At 40.5% G+C, this 21,643-nt stretch overlaps 1 protein-coding gene across 9 annotated transcripts in view; it reads right to left on the bottom strand.

Annotated features, from left to right (window-relative positions):
- The window catches only part of elna (elastin a), a 105,297-nt gene that overhangs the window by 26,592 nt on the left and 57,062 nt on the right, over positions 1–21,643 (bottom strand). For 4 of the 9 annotated variants that reach the window (XM_079823123.1, XM_079823125.1, XM_079823130.1 and 1 more), the window contains 21 exons: positions 20,001–20,036; positions 19,853–19,918; positions 19,246–19,308; positions 17,422–17,457; positions 17,274–17,339; positions 16,711–16,773; positions 13,397–13,432; positions 13,249–13,314; positions 12,725–12,787; positions 9,880–9,915; positions 9,732–9,797; positions 7,174–7,254; positions 7,031–7,063; positions 6,708–6,815; positions 6,508–6,540; positions 3,083–3,145; positions 2,017–2,049; positions 1,333–1,500; positions 1,160–1,192; positions 202–285; positions 69–101 (listed from right to left, as the gene is read on the bottom strand). In XM_079823123.1, coding sequence (XP_079679249.1) covers positions 69–101; positions 202–285; positions 1,160–1,192; positions 1,333–1,500; positions 2,017–2,049; positions 3,083–3,145; positions 6,508–6,540; positions 6,708–6,815; positions 7,031–7,063; positions 7,174–7,254; positions 9,732–9,797; positions 9,880–9,915; positions 12,725–12,787; positions 13,249–13,314; positions 13,397–13,432; positions 16,711–16,773; positions 17,274–17,339; positions 17,422–17,457; positions 19,246–19,308; positions 19,853–19,918; positions 20,001–20,036 — 1,266 coding nt within the window. The remainder of the gene's footprint in view (positions 1–68; positions 102–201; positions 286–1,159; positions 1,193–1,332; positions 1,501–2,016; positions 2,050–3,082; positions 3,146–6,507; positions 6,541–6,707; positions 6,816–7,030; positions 7,064–7,173; positions 7,255–9,731; positions 9,798–9,879; positions 9,916–12,724; positions 12,788–13,248; positions 13,315–13,396; positions 13,433–16,710; positions 16,774–17,273; positions 17,340–17,421; positions 17,458–19,245; positions 19,309–19,852; positions 19,919–20,000; positions 20,037–21,643) is intronic. The other 5 variants (XM_079823128.1, XM_079823131.1, XM_079823126.1 and 2 more) reach the window with 3 other exon arrangements.

The following is a 21,643-nucleotide window of genomic DNA, read 5'->3' as shown; positions in this document are numbered from 1 at the left end:
ACAAAAGGCTGGTAAACAGGTTTAGATGGAGCAATTTGTGAAGCTATAAAGTATATGAACTACCATACCCGTTTTAGGAGGTTTGACTCCACTAGGATATACTGCAAACATTGAAATAAGTATAATTGATTGCTGCTGATAACCTGCTGATATTATCTAACATTGATAGTGACCTGTACATAGGTCAGTTGAATTGGTTACCTCCAACCCCGGCTCCTGGCGTCAATCCTGTCCCAGGCAGTGGTGCTCCTGCACCAGGTAGTGTCCCTGCACCTCCTGCAACTCCTGCAAGCAAACCGTGTCACCATTCAAATTAGTGCCAACTAGTTTGTACTAACATCTCTTTTACTCTGTAGCAAACTTTTACTTTTAATTAAATATCCTTGTGGATTTCCTTCTTATTTCAAATTAAGAGTTAGTTTGCCTATATAATCTTTACACAGATAGCAAGCCACCATCGAAACAATGTTAAATCAATGTTAATGTGTCAATGTTAACTGCATTAAATTAACATCATGTTTGCACCCGCAATTAATGTTCAAATTGTTTTGAAATTTCATCCAAAAATCAATGGTAATAGCATTGAATCCATGTTACAATTTGATGTTGGTTCAACATCATGCATGCCCTCCCAAAAAAATTAAACACAACAAAGCCACCCAGCCTGAAATTAACTGAAGATAAAAGAAGACAATACATCTCTCAAGATCTCAGCAGAAGTGCTTTTTGAGAATTAACAGAGGTTTAGATCTTGATGTTTTATTGAAAAAGTTTGATCACCATTATGGTGATCAGTGTCTCTTTAGTTGGGCAGTTTGGCTTTTCATGTGAGTTTGTGGTCTTTGTAACAGTGTTTACCAAAACACATAATTTGTTGCAAAGAAAGCCAGAAACCAAGATGAACAGGTTATATAGCTTTCAGCATCATAAAGTATAATAATTCACTTGCCGTATCCCTGACCAAAAGAGGCTATATATTTTAAATAGATTATATCCGCACACAATTCTTGCTTGTCCCAGATCAGACATTCTGAATTTTGCAGACATTCTGAATACATTGTAGGATTTTTTTTCACACACAGAGACATCAATAATCAGCATACGAATCTCAACAATGGTGACATGTAAACATCTAATAAGTAAAAAAAATGTCTCTCACCATATTTTGGAGGTTTAACTCCAGCTGGGTACCCTGTAATGACATAAATTAAATGTTTAGATCTAATCTTTTAGATCAAAATTTATGATATAAAGTGAGCTGTAATCTTTAAGCAACAAATGTCTTGAATAATTGGTGCAGATGTCTCTGTATTAAAAAAAAGGAATGGAGACCTCCAGGTACACCACCAGGTACACCACCAGGTACACCACCCGGTACACCTCCAGGTACACCTCCAGGTACACCACCCGGTACACCACCAGGTACACCTCCAGGTACACCACCCGGTACACCACCAGGTACACCTCCAGGTACACCACCAGGTACTCCACCCGGAACACCTACACATTAAATTTGTGATGAAACATAAGTGGCGACTGATCTTTTCCTCCATATTGTTATATCTGAGTGTAAAATATTATCAAAAAAAGATAAAAATGTAGGGTGGTAACTTTTTATTACATTACTGTCAATTGGATGTTGAGATGTGGGAATGGCACACAAAACTGAAGGCAGATTTGCGAGAGCGAGTTTTAAGGGAATTTTAACACTGGAAGATCCAGTTATAACAGTGGTGTTCAATCCTGGTCCTGGGGACCCACCGCTCTGCACATTCTGTATGTCTCTCTTGTCTCTAGAGTAGTAGAGTTTAGCTCCAACCCATTCAAACACACCTGAACTAGCCAATTAATGTGTTCAGGATTACTAGAAAAAAACAGCAGGTGAGTTGGAGCAGGGTTGGAACCAAATTCAGCATGATGGTAGCCCTCCAGGAACAACATTAGGCACCCTGGGTCTAGAGAGTATCTAATGTGTAGAAACTCCTGTTTGATATTAAAAAAATGTAAACCGTTTACCGTATTTAGGTGGCTTTGCCCCGGTTCCATATCCTGAGAAAATAATGAATATACTTTTACATCTATGCACAACTGAGAAAATTTAATTATTTTGTAGCATAATGGGTAAGGACTTTTCCACTTACAGTATTTCTCAGATAAGGTTATAGTCATTAGCAATCAATTCTCAGCATAACAAATTCATAACCGCCTAATGTATACCACACAAATGCAACTGTACTTTCCCCTTTTCTCTCCTTTCACAGAGGCTTCTAAATATCTCTCCTAACACCTGCCCCTTGACCGTCTTTAACATCTTCAACGATCATTTCTCATTTTCCTCTGGTAGAACATCCTGCTAGACAACAATTCCTCAGGCAGACATTCTAGGGAGGCTGTATTGCTATTTATCACCCTGTGGTTGATGGGGAATCATCCATTTCATTCTGCTGGAGCTGTCTAAGTCACATCGGTTAACTACGAGGTTCCTCAGGGCTCGGTTCTTGGCCCCCTCCACTTCTTCATATACACAACAGCACTGGCACCTATCATCCAGGCAGATGGGTTTTCCTTACACTGTTATGCTGATGACTTGCAGATCTGCTTCTTAGACTAGTTTGATGATCGCTGCATCTTAACTTGCCTCAGCCTGGATACAACAAAATCAACTCCATCTCACCGTAGTGAAGACTGAGCTCCTTGTTTTCCCGGCCTGTCTAATTCAACACAGCATCATCATTGATCTAGGCTCATTAACAATATAAGAAAGCTCTAGAACATAAGATCAGACCCTTTCTACCTGAACTCCTCGTCCAAACTCTTGTCATCGCTAGACTGAAGAGTGCTCTTTTAAGTGGCATTACTACTTAGCTAAATAAAACCGCTGCAACTAATACAGATTGCAGTGAAACGTTTGTTTTTCAATCACCCCAAGACTGCATGTTCCACCTCTTTTGTTTAATCTCTGCTTACATCAAGTTCAAAGCTATGATGCTTAGCTACTAGTTTAGAATTGTTGTTGTCTTATTGGGATGAATGTTGTAGTGTACTTTATTTGGTTGAATATTTGAAAATGTAATCATTTCACCTCCAATGGGATATCCAGTTCCTGTTCCAGCTCCACCTAGGACTCCACCAGCTCCGCCCAAACCTAATGACAGCACAAATGCAATTAGACATAAGGAAGGACATGCTGTCATCCCTTGTGTATTCTGGAGAAAAGGGATTTATTATAAAGTTGCAGGTCATTAAATAATGACATGTTTTGGTGAAAACAGATTTGAGTGAAAATAAAACAAAACGTTCAGGAAAATTCTTTGCGTTTATATGCTATACAGTTAAGGCCAATTCACACTGCACTGGCAGACGGCAACAGACACTTCAACGGGTTTTATCGGATCAGTGCGTTACCCCTGTCGGAGTCTGTTGGCGTCTGTCTGAGCTTGTTTTCACCGATTGAACATGCTGAATCTGAATTCAAATGTCTAAGAAATGACATGGTTTTTTAAACCAAATTTCAAGGCTCTTTAGGTCTGGCATGTCTACACATTTTAACTTGTATCTAGTTGTTCAGAAAAATAGTCAGCAGACAAAAGCTGACTAGAGCAGAACCGCAGTTCGCCTATACTGCTTTAGTTTTACTTTATTTTTACCTTATGTAATTCATATTCTGTTTGCCCATTACAAGTCACAAACGTGCCAAAGAACAAAACAAATATTCCTACTTTGTGTGTAATCGGTTCAACTCGATCCGCTCTGAGTGGGATTCGAACCGGGTCTGCGGCGTGGGAGGCCGGCATGCTAACAAAGGCACTAAAGATCGCAGCCTTTAGTGTAAGTGGCTAGCATGCCTCTTGAGCACAGGGGAGAGAGGTTTACACACACAGCTCTTACTGGCCTACATCGGTAACATGTGCACCTGTATAGTGTGGAGGTGTATGCTTTTAAAACTCTGGTGAGCAGGGCGGGGCCAAGAGCCGTGGGAATGGAGCGAGTGTTAACAAGCATCATCTGTGTGCGACACACAAGTCTCGAGTCCCACAGAGGAGCTCCGGAAGGATAAAAGGAGGAGTCACGACAGTGGAGGACGAGAGAGGGCCAAGCCTGGGGTCCGTTCTTCATACGTCGCTAACTCAGTTAGCTGGATTTGATTATTGACGATTTGGCATGATCTTGGATTGTTTGGTTCTTCGACGCTCATACTGGACTTGCTGTCATATCAATAGGTCCGGAAGCTTAAACCTGCTTGGGAGCAGCTTATTTCATGTAAACAGGATTAGATTGTATCTTTTTAAGCGGCGTTGATACTTAAAATCTGTCCCAACCACTGCTACATTATTTCAAGTGTTCCTTACTGAACCAGGGGCAATAACATAATTTTAAATAGTAATAATATACACATTTCTTTGGAAGTAATATTTATATAGATGGTGGTAACAGTGGTGGTGACAGATATTATGGGAGTGGCTTGATGCGGATAAATTGATCTTGACCCCTTGATAGATATGTTTTTAGTATATTAATGCTGTCACGTAACAAATCTGCTTCAAAAATTAAATTGGACCCACATTACATTAGGTGGCCTTAACTACTATGTACTAACATTTAAATGAATAATTTGACACAATGCACTAATTGTGTACATACATGATTTTACATTTTAAAAATTACCTGCATGTAATTACATATGTAATTAATTTCTGTAGTCACATTTATAATTACACTGTTGACACTTCCCTTACACCTAACCCTACACTTAAACTTTCTCATACCCATACCACCACACCTGTCACTAACTTTACTCATATCACACCTCAATATCAGCAAAAGTGTTTTGCAATACAATATGAACATAATAAGTACATTGTACTTATTTTTTGATGTAAGTACATAGTAGTTAAGGCCACCTAATATAAAGTGGGGCCATTCAATGAATTGCTAATTACAACATTGAAATAAAAATGTAAAGGCTGTACAAATACTAGGAATCGTGAATATAAATAATTGGGAATCATGTGCACATTTCATGTATCAATTATAACTTTTGTGCCATTTTGGTTGCTTGGCTGTTTCCGTATAAAGTTCCAGAAATATAACGGCTTCAGCTCTTCTGGGAAGGCTTTCCACAAGCTTTAGGAATGTGTTTATGGGAATTTTTGACCATTCTTCTAGAAGCGTATTTGTGAGGTCAGGCACTTATGTTGGACGAGAAGGCCTGGCTCTCAGTCTCCGCTCTAATTCAAAGGTGTTCTATCGGGTTGAGGCCAGGACTCTGTGCAGGCCAGTCAAGTTCCTCCACACCAAACTCGCTCATCCATGTCTTTATGGACCGACGGTTTGTGCAGTGGTGTGCAGTCATGCTGGAACAGGAAGGGACCATTCCCAAACTGTTCCCACAAAGTTGGGAGCATGAAATTGTCCAAAATGTCTTGGTATGCTGAAGCATTAAGAGTTCCTTTCACTGGAACTAAGGGGCCAAGCCCAACTCCTGAAAAACAACCCCACCCCATAACTTTACACTTGGCACAATGCTGTCAGGCAAGTAGCGTTCCCCTGACAGCCGCCAAACCCAGACTCATCCATCGGATTGCCAGACAGAGAAGCGTGATTGGTCACTCCAGAGAACACGTCTCCACTGCTCTAGAGTCCAGTGGCAGCGTGCTTTACCCCACTGCATCCCACGCTTTGCATTGCACTTGATGATGTAAGGCTTGGATGAGCTGCTCGGCCATGGAAACCCATTCCATGAAGCTCTACACACTGATCTTCAGCTCATCTGAAGGCCACGCAAAGTTTGTAGGTTTGTAGCTATTGACTCTGCAGAAAGTTGGCGACTTCTGCGCACTGTGACCCTCAGCATGCGCTGTACAAGCTCTGTGATTTTTACGTGGCCTACCACTTCGTGGCTGAGTTGCTGTTGTTCCCAATTGCTTTCACTTTGTTATAATACCACTAATAGGAAATTTCACTAATGGACTTATTGCACATGTGGCAACTTATCACGGTACCACGCTTGAGTTCACTGAGCTCCTGAGAGCGACCCATTCTTTCACAAATGTTTGTAGAAGCGTCTGCATGCCTAGTGCTTGATTTTATACACATGTGGCCATGGAAGTGACTGGAACACCTTAATTCAATGATTTGGAGGGGTGTCCCAATACTTTTGGCAATATAGTTTATATTTTCAAACGTCCAAGTTTCAAGGAACATGCTTACAGTAAAAAAAATATATTATTTATGCTTTCAAAACTGAAAGTAATTTAACAGGCTCCTTAAATTGGGGTTGCAACACTCTTCAGATGTTAAACGGGGAAAAAAAAAATTGTATATGGCTAGGCAAGCCTGAATACAGTGTAAACCAGAACAAGTAATATTACTGAAGAAAAAATGTGTTGTTCATCTCAATTTAAACTCAGTTATGTTGTTTGTCATTTGTTTTAATATCCTTATTTACTTAAAATTATATGTTCCTAATCTCTAGTTTATATACAAATAATAAGCTAGTATAAATACCATATTTAAGAGCCTTGGCACCAGCAGGGTATCCTTAAACACACAAATATAAACAGATGAGCATAAAATACAATGCTGAAGCCAATGCACGTTCATTCAAAATCTCAACAAATTATGATGTCTTACATGTCAGCTAATTCTGATTTTTCTATTACTTTTTTCTTTTTTCATCATGCTTTCCAGAATAAAGCAGTACATACCTCCAGCTCCAGTTATTGGTACTCCTCCTGGTACGCCGCCTGGAACTCCTCCTGGAACTCCTCCTGGTACTCCTCCGGGGACTCCGAAACCTGTTCCTCCAGGTACTCCTAAGGCCACAATAGCATACTCTTTGACCAAGCAATACTCTACTGACAGTCCTGTATGTACAGGACAGTAATTCAAATAGTTCATATTATAAACAAAAATTGTCTACTACAAACAACATTCCAGCACAAATATATGGCACAATAAAAAGTGCAAACAATTTATCTTACAGAGCATTGCCAAAGAAACCTTAGTCAGAAAAGAGTCAAACCCATACCATATTTAGGGGGTTTGGCGCCAGCTCCTAGCCCTGAAAACATTGATCACTGTTACTAAATATTAACTACTGCGAGAAACAAAACCAGCTTAAGTGACAAACAACAGTTGTGAGAAATTGAGACAGTTCAACATATACTGCACCTCCAGCCCCAGCTCCAGGAAGTCCTCCGATCCCAGTAACAGAACCATAGCCTGGGACAACACCAGCCCCTCCTGCTCCACCTACAGACAAGTCATGAGCAGCCAGGTAGTGTCTATTAATTTCTGTAGTATTTATTATAGCTCACATAAGATCTGGTAAAAGGGCTGTGAAAGTGCTGTTTCTACTACTTAGCACCAACTTTTACCAAAGATTAATTTTTTTACTTTTTTAAAATGACTTTGTTTATCCTACTCACTCTTTCAAAAATACGATGGCAAACAATGATACTCTGATGTATAATACACCCGTACCATATTCATGTACCATGTTATTTACATGATACTTCAAGTTTCTTCAAATAACATGGTACTAGCATGGTACTACTAAGATTAAAGATCACTAGCTGCCCATAGCACCAAGTTCATGCTTTTATCCTTGCTATCCATCAATTTTTTGTTTAATATCACTATTAGTAAGTATAGTATGATCTCTGTATAATATTTGTCTTTAAATGCAAGACAGTTTAAGAGTACCTAAAGTATTCTTGCAATAGTTCCACTTTAGCACAGTCAAATATACTTAAGTATATATTTAGTTGGACTGCAGCACTATTTCCAGATAACTAAAGCGCATTTAGTACAAAATTAGTTGTTCCAATTTAGCAGACTTTAAATATTTAAAATTAGTACACCAAAAAAACTATTTCAGGGTATTTATAATAAGTACATAAATATGTAAATGTATTTGTCAACTTTATTTATATAGCGCTTTTAACAATGTAGATTGTTTCAAAGCAGCTTTACAGTGTTAAACAGGAAAATAATGCAGCATAATTTTATTCAGCTGTATAGCCATTCTCGAAAAAATGTGTCATAAAATAAATGTACAGCTGTGGTCAGAATTATTGGTACCCCTGGAAAATATGATCAAAAATAAATCTGCATTGTTTATCCTTTTGATCTTTGACCCTAAAATAGCAAAAAACTAACCTTTCAATTAAATAAAATTATAAAAAATGTGTCATATTGGGTCATATTATGAAAAACATGCTTTTTCTCCAAAACACATTGGCCACATTATTGGCACCCTTTTATCAAATACTTTTTGCGACCTCCTTTTGCCAAGATAACAGCTCTATAATCTTCTTCTATAATGCCTGATGAGTTTGGAGATCAGAGACCATTCCTTCATACAGAATCTCTCTAGATGCTTTGGATTCCCAGCTCTTCTCTTCAGCTCATCACTCATTTTCTATAGGGTTCAGGTCAGGGGCCAGTGCTCAGTGACACATTTTTGTGTTTATTTTGATGTTTGTTTTGGATCGTTGTCCTGATGGAAGATTCAACCACGGCCCATTATAAGAATTCTGGCAGAGGCCGTCAGGTTTTGATTTTTATCTGTTGGTATTTGCTAGAATCCATTATCCCATGTATCTGAACAAGATGTCCAGGACCTCCAGCAAAAAAATAGGCCCAAACATTAAAGGTCCAGCAGTATATTTAACCATGGGCATGGGGTGCTTTTTATCCCTGTTTGCACCATCTGGTGGGTTTGCTTTTTAGTTTCATCTGACCACAGAACCAGGTCCGTCTGAAGCTCCAGTCCTGTCTGACAACTGAATATGCAGGAGAATATGCTGAGCGAGGAAGATTTTTCTTGAAACCCTCCCAAACAACATGTGGTTATGTAGGGGTTGTTTGATCATTTGTTTAGGCTTTCTGACCCTAAGACTCAACTAATCGCTGCAAATCTCCATCTGTGATCCTTGAAGAGTCTTTGTCCACTCAAACACTCCTCCTCACCAGCATTAGGACAATATAGACACACGTCCTCTTCCAGGCAGATTCATAACATCTTTAATGTATCTTTAACTTCTTAAATATTGCCCTGATTCTATTTAGAACATCAGAACTATATTCTTTGGTTTTAGTCATTGTGAATGATTAAGGGAATTCGGCCTTTGTGTTTCCTCATATTTATACTCCTGTGAAACAAGACATCATAACCCCCCCCCCCCCCCCCACACACACACACACACTTTCAATGCTTTTACTTCAAGTAAAATAAAATTAAAATTAAAGATAAAAAGGATGAACAATGCAGATTGATTTTTACAGCCATCGTTGATCATATTTGCCAGTGGTGCCAATAATTCTGACCACAACTGTATTTCCAATATGTTTTGATATATTTATTTTTTCACTAGAAATTACTTTTTTTCTTTTTTAAATATATGTATATATTATTTTATTTTATTTATCAAAATCTAAGATAGTGGCCAAACTAACTGTGGTACAAATTTGAATGGAACTGGTGAAAGGAAAAAAACTTTGCAGCTAATTTTGGAGTCAATAACCGCCATCTTATACAGAAAGAGATTGCCTTACCGAACTGTAAATCAACCACAGTTTGCTCTTTAATGTAATGTTTACTGACATGTACATGTGAAATCAGAAATATCTGAGATTTGACGACAAAGCAGAATATACAGTACTCATAGATATTTAGTTTACTTGCCTCAAAAGCTAGTTATTTTCGTTTGTTCGTTCCCACTCACCTCCTGCTCCAGGGTACAGTCCTCCATAACCAGGCCCAGCACCAGCTCCACCTGCCACACCTAAACCTAGGAGATGGGAGAAGAATACATTATAAGATGCTTTGGATACTTGGTCTAAGACTGAACCATTCAAATCTCTGTGTGTTACCGTATTTAGCTGCTTTGGCTTGAGCAGGTGTCAGACCTTGGAGAGAAAGCAGAAATAAATGCACCTCTTATTACTGTAATGTAATATATGTGAAAATGTTATAGATACAGACGTCCTGGACAAAACTTGCCATGTGCCAAATGAAATGGACTTATATAGTCAGTAGAGTGACCCATTTGTCATTTTGTCTTTCAAAAGTGTGCTCAGCAGTTCCCTGCCTTGCACCTTTTAGCTGAACCCACACTGGTGAGGGCTTTACAGCGCACTACTACCTAACAGTCTAAGTGGCATTATTTTACTGAACGTTTTCTTGAAACCCTCACAATCAACATGTGGAGATGTAGGGTTTGTTTGATAATTTTGTTAGGCTTTCTGACCCCAAAACTCAACTAATCTCTGCAATTCTCCATCTGTGATCATTGGAGAGTTTTTGTCCACTCAAACTCTCCCCCTTGCCGTGCATTAGGACGAAATAGACGCACGTCCTCTTCCAGACAGATTCATAACATCTTTAGTTAATTGGAACGTATTAATTATTGCCCTGATGGTGGACATGGGAATTTCCAATGCTTTAGCTATTTTCTTACAGCCACTTTCTATTTTGTAAAGCTCAACAATCTTTTGCTGCACATCAGAACTATATTCTTTGGTTTTACTCATTGCGAATTATTAAGGGAATTTGGCCTTTGTGTTTCCTCATATTTATACTCCTGTGAAACAAGACATCATAGCTGGACAATTTCATGTTCTTAGTTACCCTGGTGTAAATGTAAATATTAATGGGAATATACTTTAGAGATATTTTACTCATAAAAAAGGGGTGCCAATAATTGTGGCAAACATGTTTTGGATAAAAACATATCATAATGTGACTTTTACTTCAGTGAAAGGTTAGATTTTTGCTTTTTTTTTGTGAAAGATCAAAAGGATAAACAATGCAGGTTTATTTTTATATCCATCGTTGATCATTTTTACCAGTGGTGCCAATAATTCTGACCACAACTGTATTTCAAATACATTTAGATATATTTATTTTTCACTAGGGATTACCTTAATTTTTTTAGATTAACACTTTATTTTTAGCAATATTTTGACCTCACAACATGAATTTTAGGTTTCATCAGATACAATATTAGCATGATGTGCACTCTGGCACTGCACTCTGTGCTCACTCACCTGGACAATAAAAACACTTACGCACGCATGCTGTTTGTTGACTTCAGCTCAGCATTCAACACTGTCATCCCAACCAAGTTAATAGCCAAACTTGGAGACCTGGGCATCAACACTTCAATGTGCAACTGGATTTTGGACTTCCTAACTGACAGACCCCAGAATGTTCGTTCAGGATTCACCTGCTCCACATCCATCACTCTTAACACTGGTGTACCACAGGGCTGTGTGCTAAGCCCGTTTCTCTACTCCCTCTTCACCGCCGACTGCAAGCCTGTGTATGGATCTAATTCTATCGTCAAGTTTGCGGACGACACAACGGTGATTGGTCTCATCAGCAACAATGATGAGACTGCCTATAGGGAGGAGATCCAGCACCTGGCCACATGGTGTACCGAAAATAACCTGCTCCTCAACACCACCAAAACGAAGGAGCTCATCGTGGACTTCAGGAAGGAGTCAAGAGGCACACACGACACCATCCACATCAATGGAATGGCTGTTGAACGTGTCTCCAGTTTCAAATTCCTGGGGATCCACATCTCGGCGGACATGTCGTGGACGACCAACACCTCCAGCCTTGTCAAGAAGGCTCACCAGCGCCTCTTCTTCCTGAGGACACTGAGGAAGAATCAGCTCTCCTTGGCTATCCTGGTGAACTTCTATTGCTGCGCAATAGAAAGCATCCTGACCAACTGTGTCGCAGTATGGTATGGGAGCTGCTCTGTTGCGGAGCGCAAGGCACTGCAGCGGGTGGTGAAAACTGCCCAGCGCATCACAGGGACTCCACTGCCTGCCATCGAGCACATCCAGAGGAAACGCTGTCTGCATCGAGCTCGCAGCATCCTCAAGGACTCCTCGCACCCAGCCCACAGACTGTTTTCTCTCCTGCCCTCCGGCAGGCGTTTCAGGATCCACCGGACCAGGACCAGCAGACTAAAGAACAGTTTTTTCCCCAGAGCTGTCTCTTTACTGAACTCAAACCCCCGTTGATCCACTTCCCTCATATACTGATAACTCTCCTACCTCACATCCACCTTCACTTTGTTATTTGCACTACCGACTGTTTATTACAGTAACAACTGTTTACTTATGCATTTTGCACTACCACACCGTAACTGGATGATGCTCATTTGCACTGTCGACTGTTATTTACAGTACCAACTGTTTACATCTGTATTTTGCACCGTACTTCTAACTGTAATATGCAATCACTTTCCACTGCACTTTTACACTTTTTTTCGGATAGCTTCTGTCCATAATTTATTGCACTACCTTAATCCACTACCATATTCCTCATTTTAGCCTAACATATCATTGTATACCTCTATCTGTAAAATTCTGTTTATAGTAATAGCCATCTGTATATTATATTATATTCATAGTACATATCCACCTGTAAATTCTGTTTATAGTAATAACCATCTGTATATTATTCACTGTACATATTCACCTGTAAATTCTGTTTATAGTAATAACCATCTTTCTATTTATAGATATATTTATATATATTCAGTACATATCCATGTCCTGCACTTATGCAAACGTTGTATATCCTGCACTTGCTGCTATTGCACTTCTGGTTAGACCTAAACTGCATTTCGTTGCCTTGTACTTGTACTTGTGTAATGACAATAAAGTTGAATCTAATCTAATCTAATGTAAAACTCACCTCCAGTCCCTGGTGCTATTCCAGCTCCCCCCGCTACTCCACCAAGGGGTAAACCACCTGCGCCTACAAAAAAGAAACAAGTAGCTTAAGTAGTATATTAAGTTTCTTAGTTTAAATAGTTTAGATCATCTTTTTTTAAATGTCTTAATATTTTTTAATATTTTAATAAAATAAGCAGTGAACCATCTTTTCTCTACCACTTTAAAAATGCCCCATGAGACCCTAAAACCCATTCAGTAACTTTTGATTGGCTTCTAGTCATTCTTTCTCATTTGCAGTTAGTTTTATTTTTTATTTTTATAAAGCCAATAACCGCCATTTTATACAGAAAGAGATTGCATGACCAAAATGTAAATCAACCACAGTTTGCTCTTTAATGTAATGTTTACTGACATGTACATGTGAAATCAGAAATATCTGAGATTTGACGACAAAGCAGAATATACAGTACTCATGGATATTCAGTTTACTTGCTTCTAAGTGCCTCAAAAGTTAGTTTGTTTCAATTGTTCGTTCCCACTCACCTCCTGCTCCAGGGTATAGTCCTCCATAACCAGGCCCAGCACCAGCTCCACCTGCCCCACCCAAACCTAGGAGATGGGAGAAGAATACATTATAAGATGCTTTGGATACTTGGTCTAAGACTGAACCATTCAAATCTCTGTATGTTACCGTATTTAGCTGCTTTGGCTTGAGCAGGTGTCAGACCTTGGAAAGAAAGCAGAAACTAATGCATTGTAATGTAATATATGTGAAAATGTTATAGATACAGACATCATGGATATGCCAAATGAAATGGACCAAAATGTAGACTGTAGAGTGACCCATTTGTCATGTTGTTATTCATTCTCTGCCTTGTACCTTTTAGCTGAACGTCTCATTTACATACGTTGATGACCAACGAATAGGAATCTCGCTAGAGAGGCCAATCTACTTCGAGTGTAACTAAACGAGCCAATGCACATTGGCATGCAATGATTGCTCCAGCTGCTCTGCCACGCAGTGTGGGGATATAATGAGTAGCAGGTGGAATGCTTATTCGTTTTCCGCTGAGGAGCCGAGCCGGTGACCTGGCACCCCAGCGGGGTACAGCAGTTATGGAGACGGGACGTGCCGTCTCCGTTCTCTCCTTCAGGGAACGAGGATTACATACGTAACCGAGACGCCACGTTGATGACCAATGAATACGAATCCCTACCAAAGTGCCAAGACAGCTGTCCCCTTCCAGTGCCCTGTGTGAGTCTCTTACCTGATGAGACAGGGCTAACACAGAGGATGTCAATCCCTGCTGTTCCGCATGACCCATTCAGTGAGACTATTGGATATCACTGGGAAAGCGTGCCTTTTCTACTCGAAAAAGAACACTGCGGAAGCCATATCCTACCCAGAAGGAGTTATGTGGAGTATATGTGGCTAACCCCATATGGGAGGGTTTTAGGGGTGGCTCCACCCTTTTAGAAAAGGGGGTTCTCCCAAGGGGAAAACACGTTTAGGAGCAACCGTGGACGAAACATGGGATCACCTCCGGGTCACATATAGGGTACCCAACCTAAAACCAGTTCTCAGGGATACAACGAAAGTAGGCACTAAGGGTGATGGAGGACTTGACAGGATTTGCTATGAAGTATATAAGCACCATGGTTCAGGGCACAGCAAGCCGACAATGAGCCAGGGCCTCTCTGTGCTTCTACCCATTTGAAGTGAGAACCGGCTCTTCACGAAGGCTATAGAATCTAGTGAACGTGTTGGGTGTCGTCCAGCCCGCAGCTCTACAAATATCTGTTAGCAAAGTGCCATGAGCCAGCGCCCGGATGGGACAGAGCAAAGCCAGGGCTGGGTCTGCCTCCTCTGGGGGCATCACTTGCAGGTTGACAACCTGGTCCCTGAAGGGAGTGGTAGGAACCTTGGGCACATAGCCAGGCCGGGGTCTCAGTACCATGTGGGTGTCACCCAACCTGCTCTCTAGGCATGATTCATCAACGAATATGGCTGCAGGTCCCCTACCCTTTTGATAGAGGCCAGAGCTGTCAGCAGCAAAATCTTCATTGATAGAATCTTTAGTTCTTCTGACCGCAAAGGCTCAAATTGGGCATTCTGAAGTGCTCTAAGCACCAGAGCAAGGTCCCAAGAGGGTATGGAGGGAGGACGAGGCGGATTTAACTGTTTAACTGCCTAAGGAACCTGACAACCAGGTCGTGCATCTCAATTGACTTACCTCCTGTGAGGTTGTGATATGCAGACAATGCAGCAGCATTGACTTTAAGGGTCGAGGGAGACAGCCTTCGCTCCAACACTTGTTGCAGGAAGGAAAGCACGGCACTGATCGAACATCTTCGGGGGTCTTCTCAGCGAGAAGAACACCACTCAACGAACATGTTCCACTTCGAGCCGTAAGTGTCTCATAGACGGTGCTCGTGCCAAAGTGCTGGTGTTAACTACCTCTTAAAGTCCCAGTGAACCGGAAGTTGCAACTGATTTTATTTCAGTGCTGTGACGTATTTCCAAGCGAAACGGAATATTGAATAGAGGGCAGGGTTTCACTTCAGCGCTCCTCCTCTCCTCTCATGATCTCACGCTCATAGCAGACTAACGGTTGGAGGGGAGTGGTTAAGGATATTCAAACCCAAGCCGTCGCATAGTCGTCATCGGAAAGGGAACGCCATTAAAGACCGGAAATTACTTTTCAGATTTTGATTAAAGATTACCACGGCAGACAATTTTTTTATGTGTATTAACTTGCACAGATTAATTGTTCACCCTAAGACCTGTAATGTGGGCTAAAAAAGTAAATAAGATCGATTTTGATTTCATGAGGACTTTAAGGTAAGTCACCTAGAACCTCTGTGTCTTGTCCAGGGACCAGAAATGGAGTTTCCAGAGGTCTGAAAGTGGGTACCACAGGGTGCCCAGTCTCTGAGAAAGAAGATCCAGGGACCAGAAATGGAGTTTCCAGAGGTCTGAAAGTGGGTACCACAGGGTGCCCAGTCTCTGAGAAAGAATCTGCCAGGGAGGAGCTGTTGCGAGGAGTATCAGTTCATGGAACCAGGTCCTGTTGGGCCAGTAGGGTACAACTAACAAGGCCTGTTTGTCATCCTCCCTGACTTTGCATGTGCAGAGTGTACCCTCGGTCAGGGAATAAAATAACTGGCAGTGAGATGTTTCTGGCGAGGCAAACAGGTCGACCTGAGCCACTCCGAAATGTCTCCAGATCAACTGGACCGTCTGGGAGTGAAGTTGCCACTCTCCTGGGAGCGCAGGGGGTTTGCTCCCTAAGGGAAGTCCGCTCACCATAATCCTCAGATCACCTGAGCTACTGCCCGAAGTAACCATCTGTGGAGGGTTAGATTGAGGCATAGGCACAGGGACTTCACCCTTTAAAGGAACTGGAGTCTCGACCGCAGATATGCGAAAAGCTAATATTCATTCCACCTGCTACTCATTATATACCTGTGCTGCATAGCAGAGCAGCTGGTGCAATCATTGCATGCCAATGAGCATTGGCTCGTTTAGTTACACTTGAAGTAGATTGGTCTCTCTAGCGAGATTCCTATTCGTCGAGAGTGACCGACTGAATGGGAACCCACACTGCACTTTACAGTGCATTACTACCCAACAGTCTAAGTGGCATTATTTTACTGAAAGGTTTTCTTGAAACCCTCACATAAAAATGTGATGATATGCCCCCCCCCCAGTAAATTTCAATACTTTTACTTCAATAAAACTGTAGATTTTGTAAATAATTTTTAATGAAAGATCAAAAGTATAAACGATGCAGATTTATTTTTTCAGCCATCGTTGATCATATTTACCAGTGGTACCAATAATTCTGACCACAACTGTATTTAAAATACATTTTGGCATATTTCTTTTTCACTAGGGAGTGCCTTCATTTGTTTAGATTAACACTTATTATTAGCAACATTTTGACCTCATAACATACATTTTAGGTTTCATCAGATACAATATAAGCATGATGAAAAACTCACCTCCAGTCCCTGGTGCTATTCCAGCTCCCCCCGCTACTCCACCAAGTGGTAAACCACCTGCACCTATGAAAAAAGTAGTAGTTTACGTAAGTTAAAGTAGTTTAGATAATCTTTTGTTTAAATGTCGTACTATTTTTAAAAATATTTTAAAGTGCCCCATGAGACCCTAAAATCCATTCAGTAGCTTTTGAGTGGCTTCTAGTCATTATTTGTCATTTGCAGTTGCATTATTATTATTATAAAAAAATTAAAAAAATCTAAATCTAAGATAGTGGCCAAACTAACTGTGGTACAAATTTTAATGGAACTGGTGAAAGGAGAAAAACTTTGCAGCTAATTTTGGGGCCAATAACCACCATCTTATACAAAAAGAGATTGCGTGACCAAAATGTAAATCAACCACAGTTTGCTCTTTAATGTAATGTTTACGGACATGTACATGTGAAATCAAATATATGTGAGATTTGACGACAAAGCAGAATATACAGTACTCATAGATATTTAGTTTACTTGCTTCTATGTGCCTCAAAAGCTAGTTAGTTTCAATGTTCGTTCCCACTCACCTCCTGCTCCAGGGTACAGTCCTCCATAACCAGGCCCAGCACCAGCTCCACCTGCCCCACCCGAACCTAGGAGATGGGAGAAGAATACATTATAAGATGCTTTGGATACTTGGTCTAAGACTGAACCATTCAAATCTCTGTATGTTACCGTATTTAGCTGCTTTGGCTTGAGCTGGTGTCAGACCTTGGAGAGAAAGCAGAAATAAATGCACCTCTTATTACTGTAATGTAATATATGTGAAAATGTTATAGATACAGACGTCCTGGACATAACTTGCCATGTGCCAAATGAAATGGACTTATATAGTCAGTAGAGTGACCCATTTGTCATTTTGTCATTCAAAAGTGTGCTCAGCAGTTCCCTGCCTTGCACCTTTTATCTGAACCCACACTGGTGAGGGCTTTACAGCGCACTACTACCCAAAAGTCTAAGTGGCATTATTTTACTGAAAGGTTTTCTTGAAACCATCACAAACAACATGTGGTGATGTTGGCCCACTTAGGAGGGGACGTTCTCGCGACCTTGTGCAATGTTCCCTAAAAGTTCTCTTAAGGTGACGAAAATCCCAAACCTTTATAGAACATCAGGGACATTCCTAAAACATCCTCGTTTGGGTATGAAAGTGCTGCAGTTCAAGGTTCCTGATATGACTTGTAGTAAACAACACATTCCAGGGCCCAGTTTATGGCCGGGCCACTCTCTGTCCATAACAGTGGACAAAGGTTTGCTACATTTTGATTGGATCTTGGTAGACTGACACAAACAAACTGTCCAACGCTATCAGATAAAGATGCTAGGACAACAGCCAGAAACCTCTTAGAGGGCAATAAGAAGAACTCTAGTACCAAGCCCAGGAAGGACAAGACATCTCATTGGTTGAGGGGCTGACGGTATACGACGGTATATATCGATTTCAATTTCAGTATCAATTCATAGCCTGCTGTACATATAAGGATATGTACGTTATTAAAATGTTTAAATTTCACATTTAAAGAAATCTAGTGTTTGATCATATCTAAATATTTATTAAAATGCAAAACTGCAATACTTTTTTGAGCAACTAGATTAGATACATGTATATTGATTAAAGAGCCACAAAGGCACCAGTGGGTAATGGCATTACAAATGAAAATTATTATTTTTCGAGCCACAAAATGACTAAAAATTTCCTCTTTGAATAAGAATTCTCTAATTTAACCTTAACTACTATACTAATTGTAATATAAATAATACAAATATTAGAAGAAAAATCTTTTAAGTGGTCATTAATGGACCATAATTATTGCACAAATAGTATTTAGTACTAAAATATCTCAAAATATTCAATAAATATTATTGAACTAAAATACAGAACATTTATTCAATTGAAAAATAGTTAAGGTGTATGGTCACATTTGACCATCAATGAGTATGAGTGTGTCAAATTAGTAAGGAGTACCTGAGGGCTAAATACAATAAAAAACATTAACATTAATGTTTACATTGTTGCATCTCCATCACTCTCCATTATAAAACGATCCTGTATGGTTGACGTAATAATCAATGCACACTATGTTGTACTGTTTACCAAAACTTGCTGCAAACACCTGTAAAGTGGAGCTTTTTTGTATCAAGCCATTCAAATGTATTGACACAGCGCTAGAAGTATTGAGAGCTCCATGAAGCACGTGACCGCGTGCGCCGCCGGGAGATGAGTGAGCATGTCGCAAACTGTTTTTCAATACTCTGGCTTTAACTGTTATGCCATATTAGCGCCAAAACGCTATTTATTGTTTGCATTTCGCATTAAAACTTAAAAAAATGTAAAAGCTTAGACCTTGTTTAATATCAAAAGCAGGTTTGGCAATTTGGCGTGAGATTAATTCGGCAGCGTGAGAGCGTGAGACCGAGCCTGAAAGCGTGAGTATCACGCCAAATGCGTGAGAGTTGGCAACCCTGAAAGATCTGAGGATCTATTGCTATGTGACTCACCTCCAGTCCCTGGTGCTATTCCAGCTCCCCCCGCTACTCCACCAAGGGGTAAACCACCTGCACCTATGACAAAAGAAACAAGTAGTTTAAGTAGTAGATTAAGTTAGTTAGTTTTAGTAGTTTAGATCATCTTTTTTTTGTATGTCTTAATATTTTAAAAATATTTTAATAAAATAAGCAGTGAACCATTTTTTCTCTACCACTTTATAAATGCCCTTGAGACCCTAAAACACATTCAATAACTTTTGAGTGGCTTCTAGTCATTCTTTGACATTTGCAGTTGTATTATTATTTTTATTATTTTGTATTTTATTTTGTATCTATGTAATCCAAGATAGTGGCCAAACTAACTGTGGTACAAATTTGAATGGAACTTTGGAAAATGGAAAAACTTTGCAGCTAATTTTGGAGTCAATAACCGCCATCTTATACAAAAAGACATTGCATGACCAAACTGTAAATCAACCACAGTTTGCTCTTTAATGAAATGCTTACTGACATGTACAATATCTGAGATTTGACGACAAAGCAGAATATACAGTACTCATGGATATTTAGTTTACTTGCCTCAAAAGCTAGTTAGTTTCGATTGTTCGTTCCCACTCACCTCCTGCTCCAGGGTACAGTCCTCCATAACCAGGCCCAGCACCAGCTCCACCTGCCACACCTAAACCTAGGAGATGGGAGAAGAATATATTATAAGATGCTTTGGATACTTGGTCTAAGACTAAACCATTCAAATCTCTGTATGTTACCGTATTTAGCTGCTTTGGCTTGAGCAGGTGTCAGACCTTGGAGAGAAAGCAGAAATAAATGCATCTCTGATTATTGTAATGTAATATATGTGAAAATGTTATCGATACAGACGTCCTGGACATAACTTGCCATGTGCCAAATGAAATGGACTTATATAGTCAGTAGAGTGACCCATTTGTCATTTTGTCATTCAAAAGTGTGCTCAGCAGTTCCCTGCCTTGCACCTTTTAGCTGAACCCACGCTGGTGAGGGCTTTACAGCGCACTACTACCCAACAGTCTAAGTGGCATTATTTTACTGAACAGTTTTCTTGAAACCATCACAAACAACACGTTCTCGCGACCTTTTGCAATGTTCCCTCAAAGTTCTCTAAAGGAGACGGAAATCACAAACCTTTTTAGAACCCCTCCTTCGTCAACTCTTACAGCTGATGACTTTGCATCATTCTTCACAAACAAAACCTCCTCCATCAGCAGCCAATTCTCCGCACCACAAACTGACACGCATATATCAACAACCATCACACACACTCTCCCCTCTTTCTCTCTGCTCTCAGAGGCTGAAGTCTCCAAATTAATCTTTTCCAATCATCCCACGACCTGTCCGCTTGATCTTATCCCCACACACCTCCTTCAGGCCATTTCTTCTTCAGTTACTCCTGCACTCACTCACATTGTCAACACCTCTCTTCACCGGCACCTTCCCACAGCATTTAAGCAGGCTCGGGTAACCCCACTGCTTAAGAAACCTCTCTGAACCCAGCACTTTTAGAAAACTACAGACCGGTATCCCTTCTGCCTTTTATTTCAAAAACACTCAAGCGAGTTGTGTTCAACTAGCTCTCTATGTTTCTTGAACAGAACAACCTCCTGGAAAACAACCAATCCAGCTTCAAAAGCGGCCACTCAACTGAAACTGCCCTGCTCTCGGTTACAGAAGTACTGAGACAGGCAAGAGCAGCCTCCAAATCCACAGTACTTATCTTACTGGATTTGTCGGCTGCTTTTGACACAGTTAACCACCAGATCCTCCTGTCAACGTTCATGAAGATGGGCATCTCAGGAACTGCTCTCCAGTGATTCAAGTCTTACCTCTCAGGTAGGTCCTTCAGGGTGTCATGGAGTGGTGAAGTGTCTAAGTCACATCATCTAGAGCTACTGGAGTTCCCCAGGGCTCAGTGCTTGGACCACTTCTCTTCTCCATTTACATGTCATATCTGGGATCTGTCATTCAGAAACATGGCTTTTCCTATCACTGCTATGCTGACGACACTCAACTTTACTTCTCATTTCAACAAGATGATCCTACAATTGGTGTTCGTATCGCTCTCTGTCTGACAGACATTTCTGCCTGGATGAAGGAACATCACCTGCTACTTAACCTTGCAAAGACGGAACTGCTTGTGGTCTCAGCCAACCCAACACTTCATCATAATCGCTCCATTCAGCTCGGTTCATAAACCATAACTCCGTCCAGGACAGCCAGGAACCTTGGAGTTGTGATTGATGATCAGCTAAAATTCACTGACCACATTACTGCAACAACCGGTCCTGCAGATTTGCATTATGCAACATTAGGAAGATTAGACCCTTTCTATCAGAGCAGGCCAGACAACTCCTGGTCCAAGCTCTTGTTCTCTCCA

This window comes from Gobio gobio (genome assembly GCF_949357685.1).
Source record: "Gobio gobio genome assembly, chromosome: 8".
NCBI classification, from domain to species: domain Eukaryota; kingdom Metazoa; phylum Chordata; class Actinopteri; order Cypriniformes; family Gobionidae; genus Gobio; species Gobio gobio.
The sequence above is the reverse complement of the archived record's forward strand: the minus strand, read 5'-3'. Positions and strand labels throughout refer to the sequence as shown.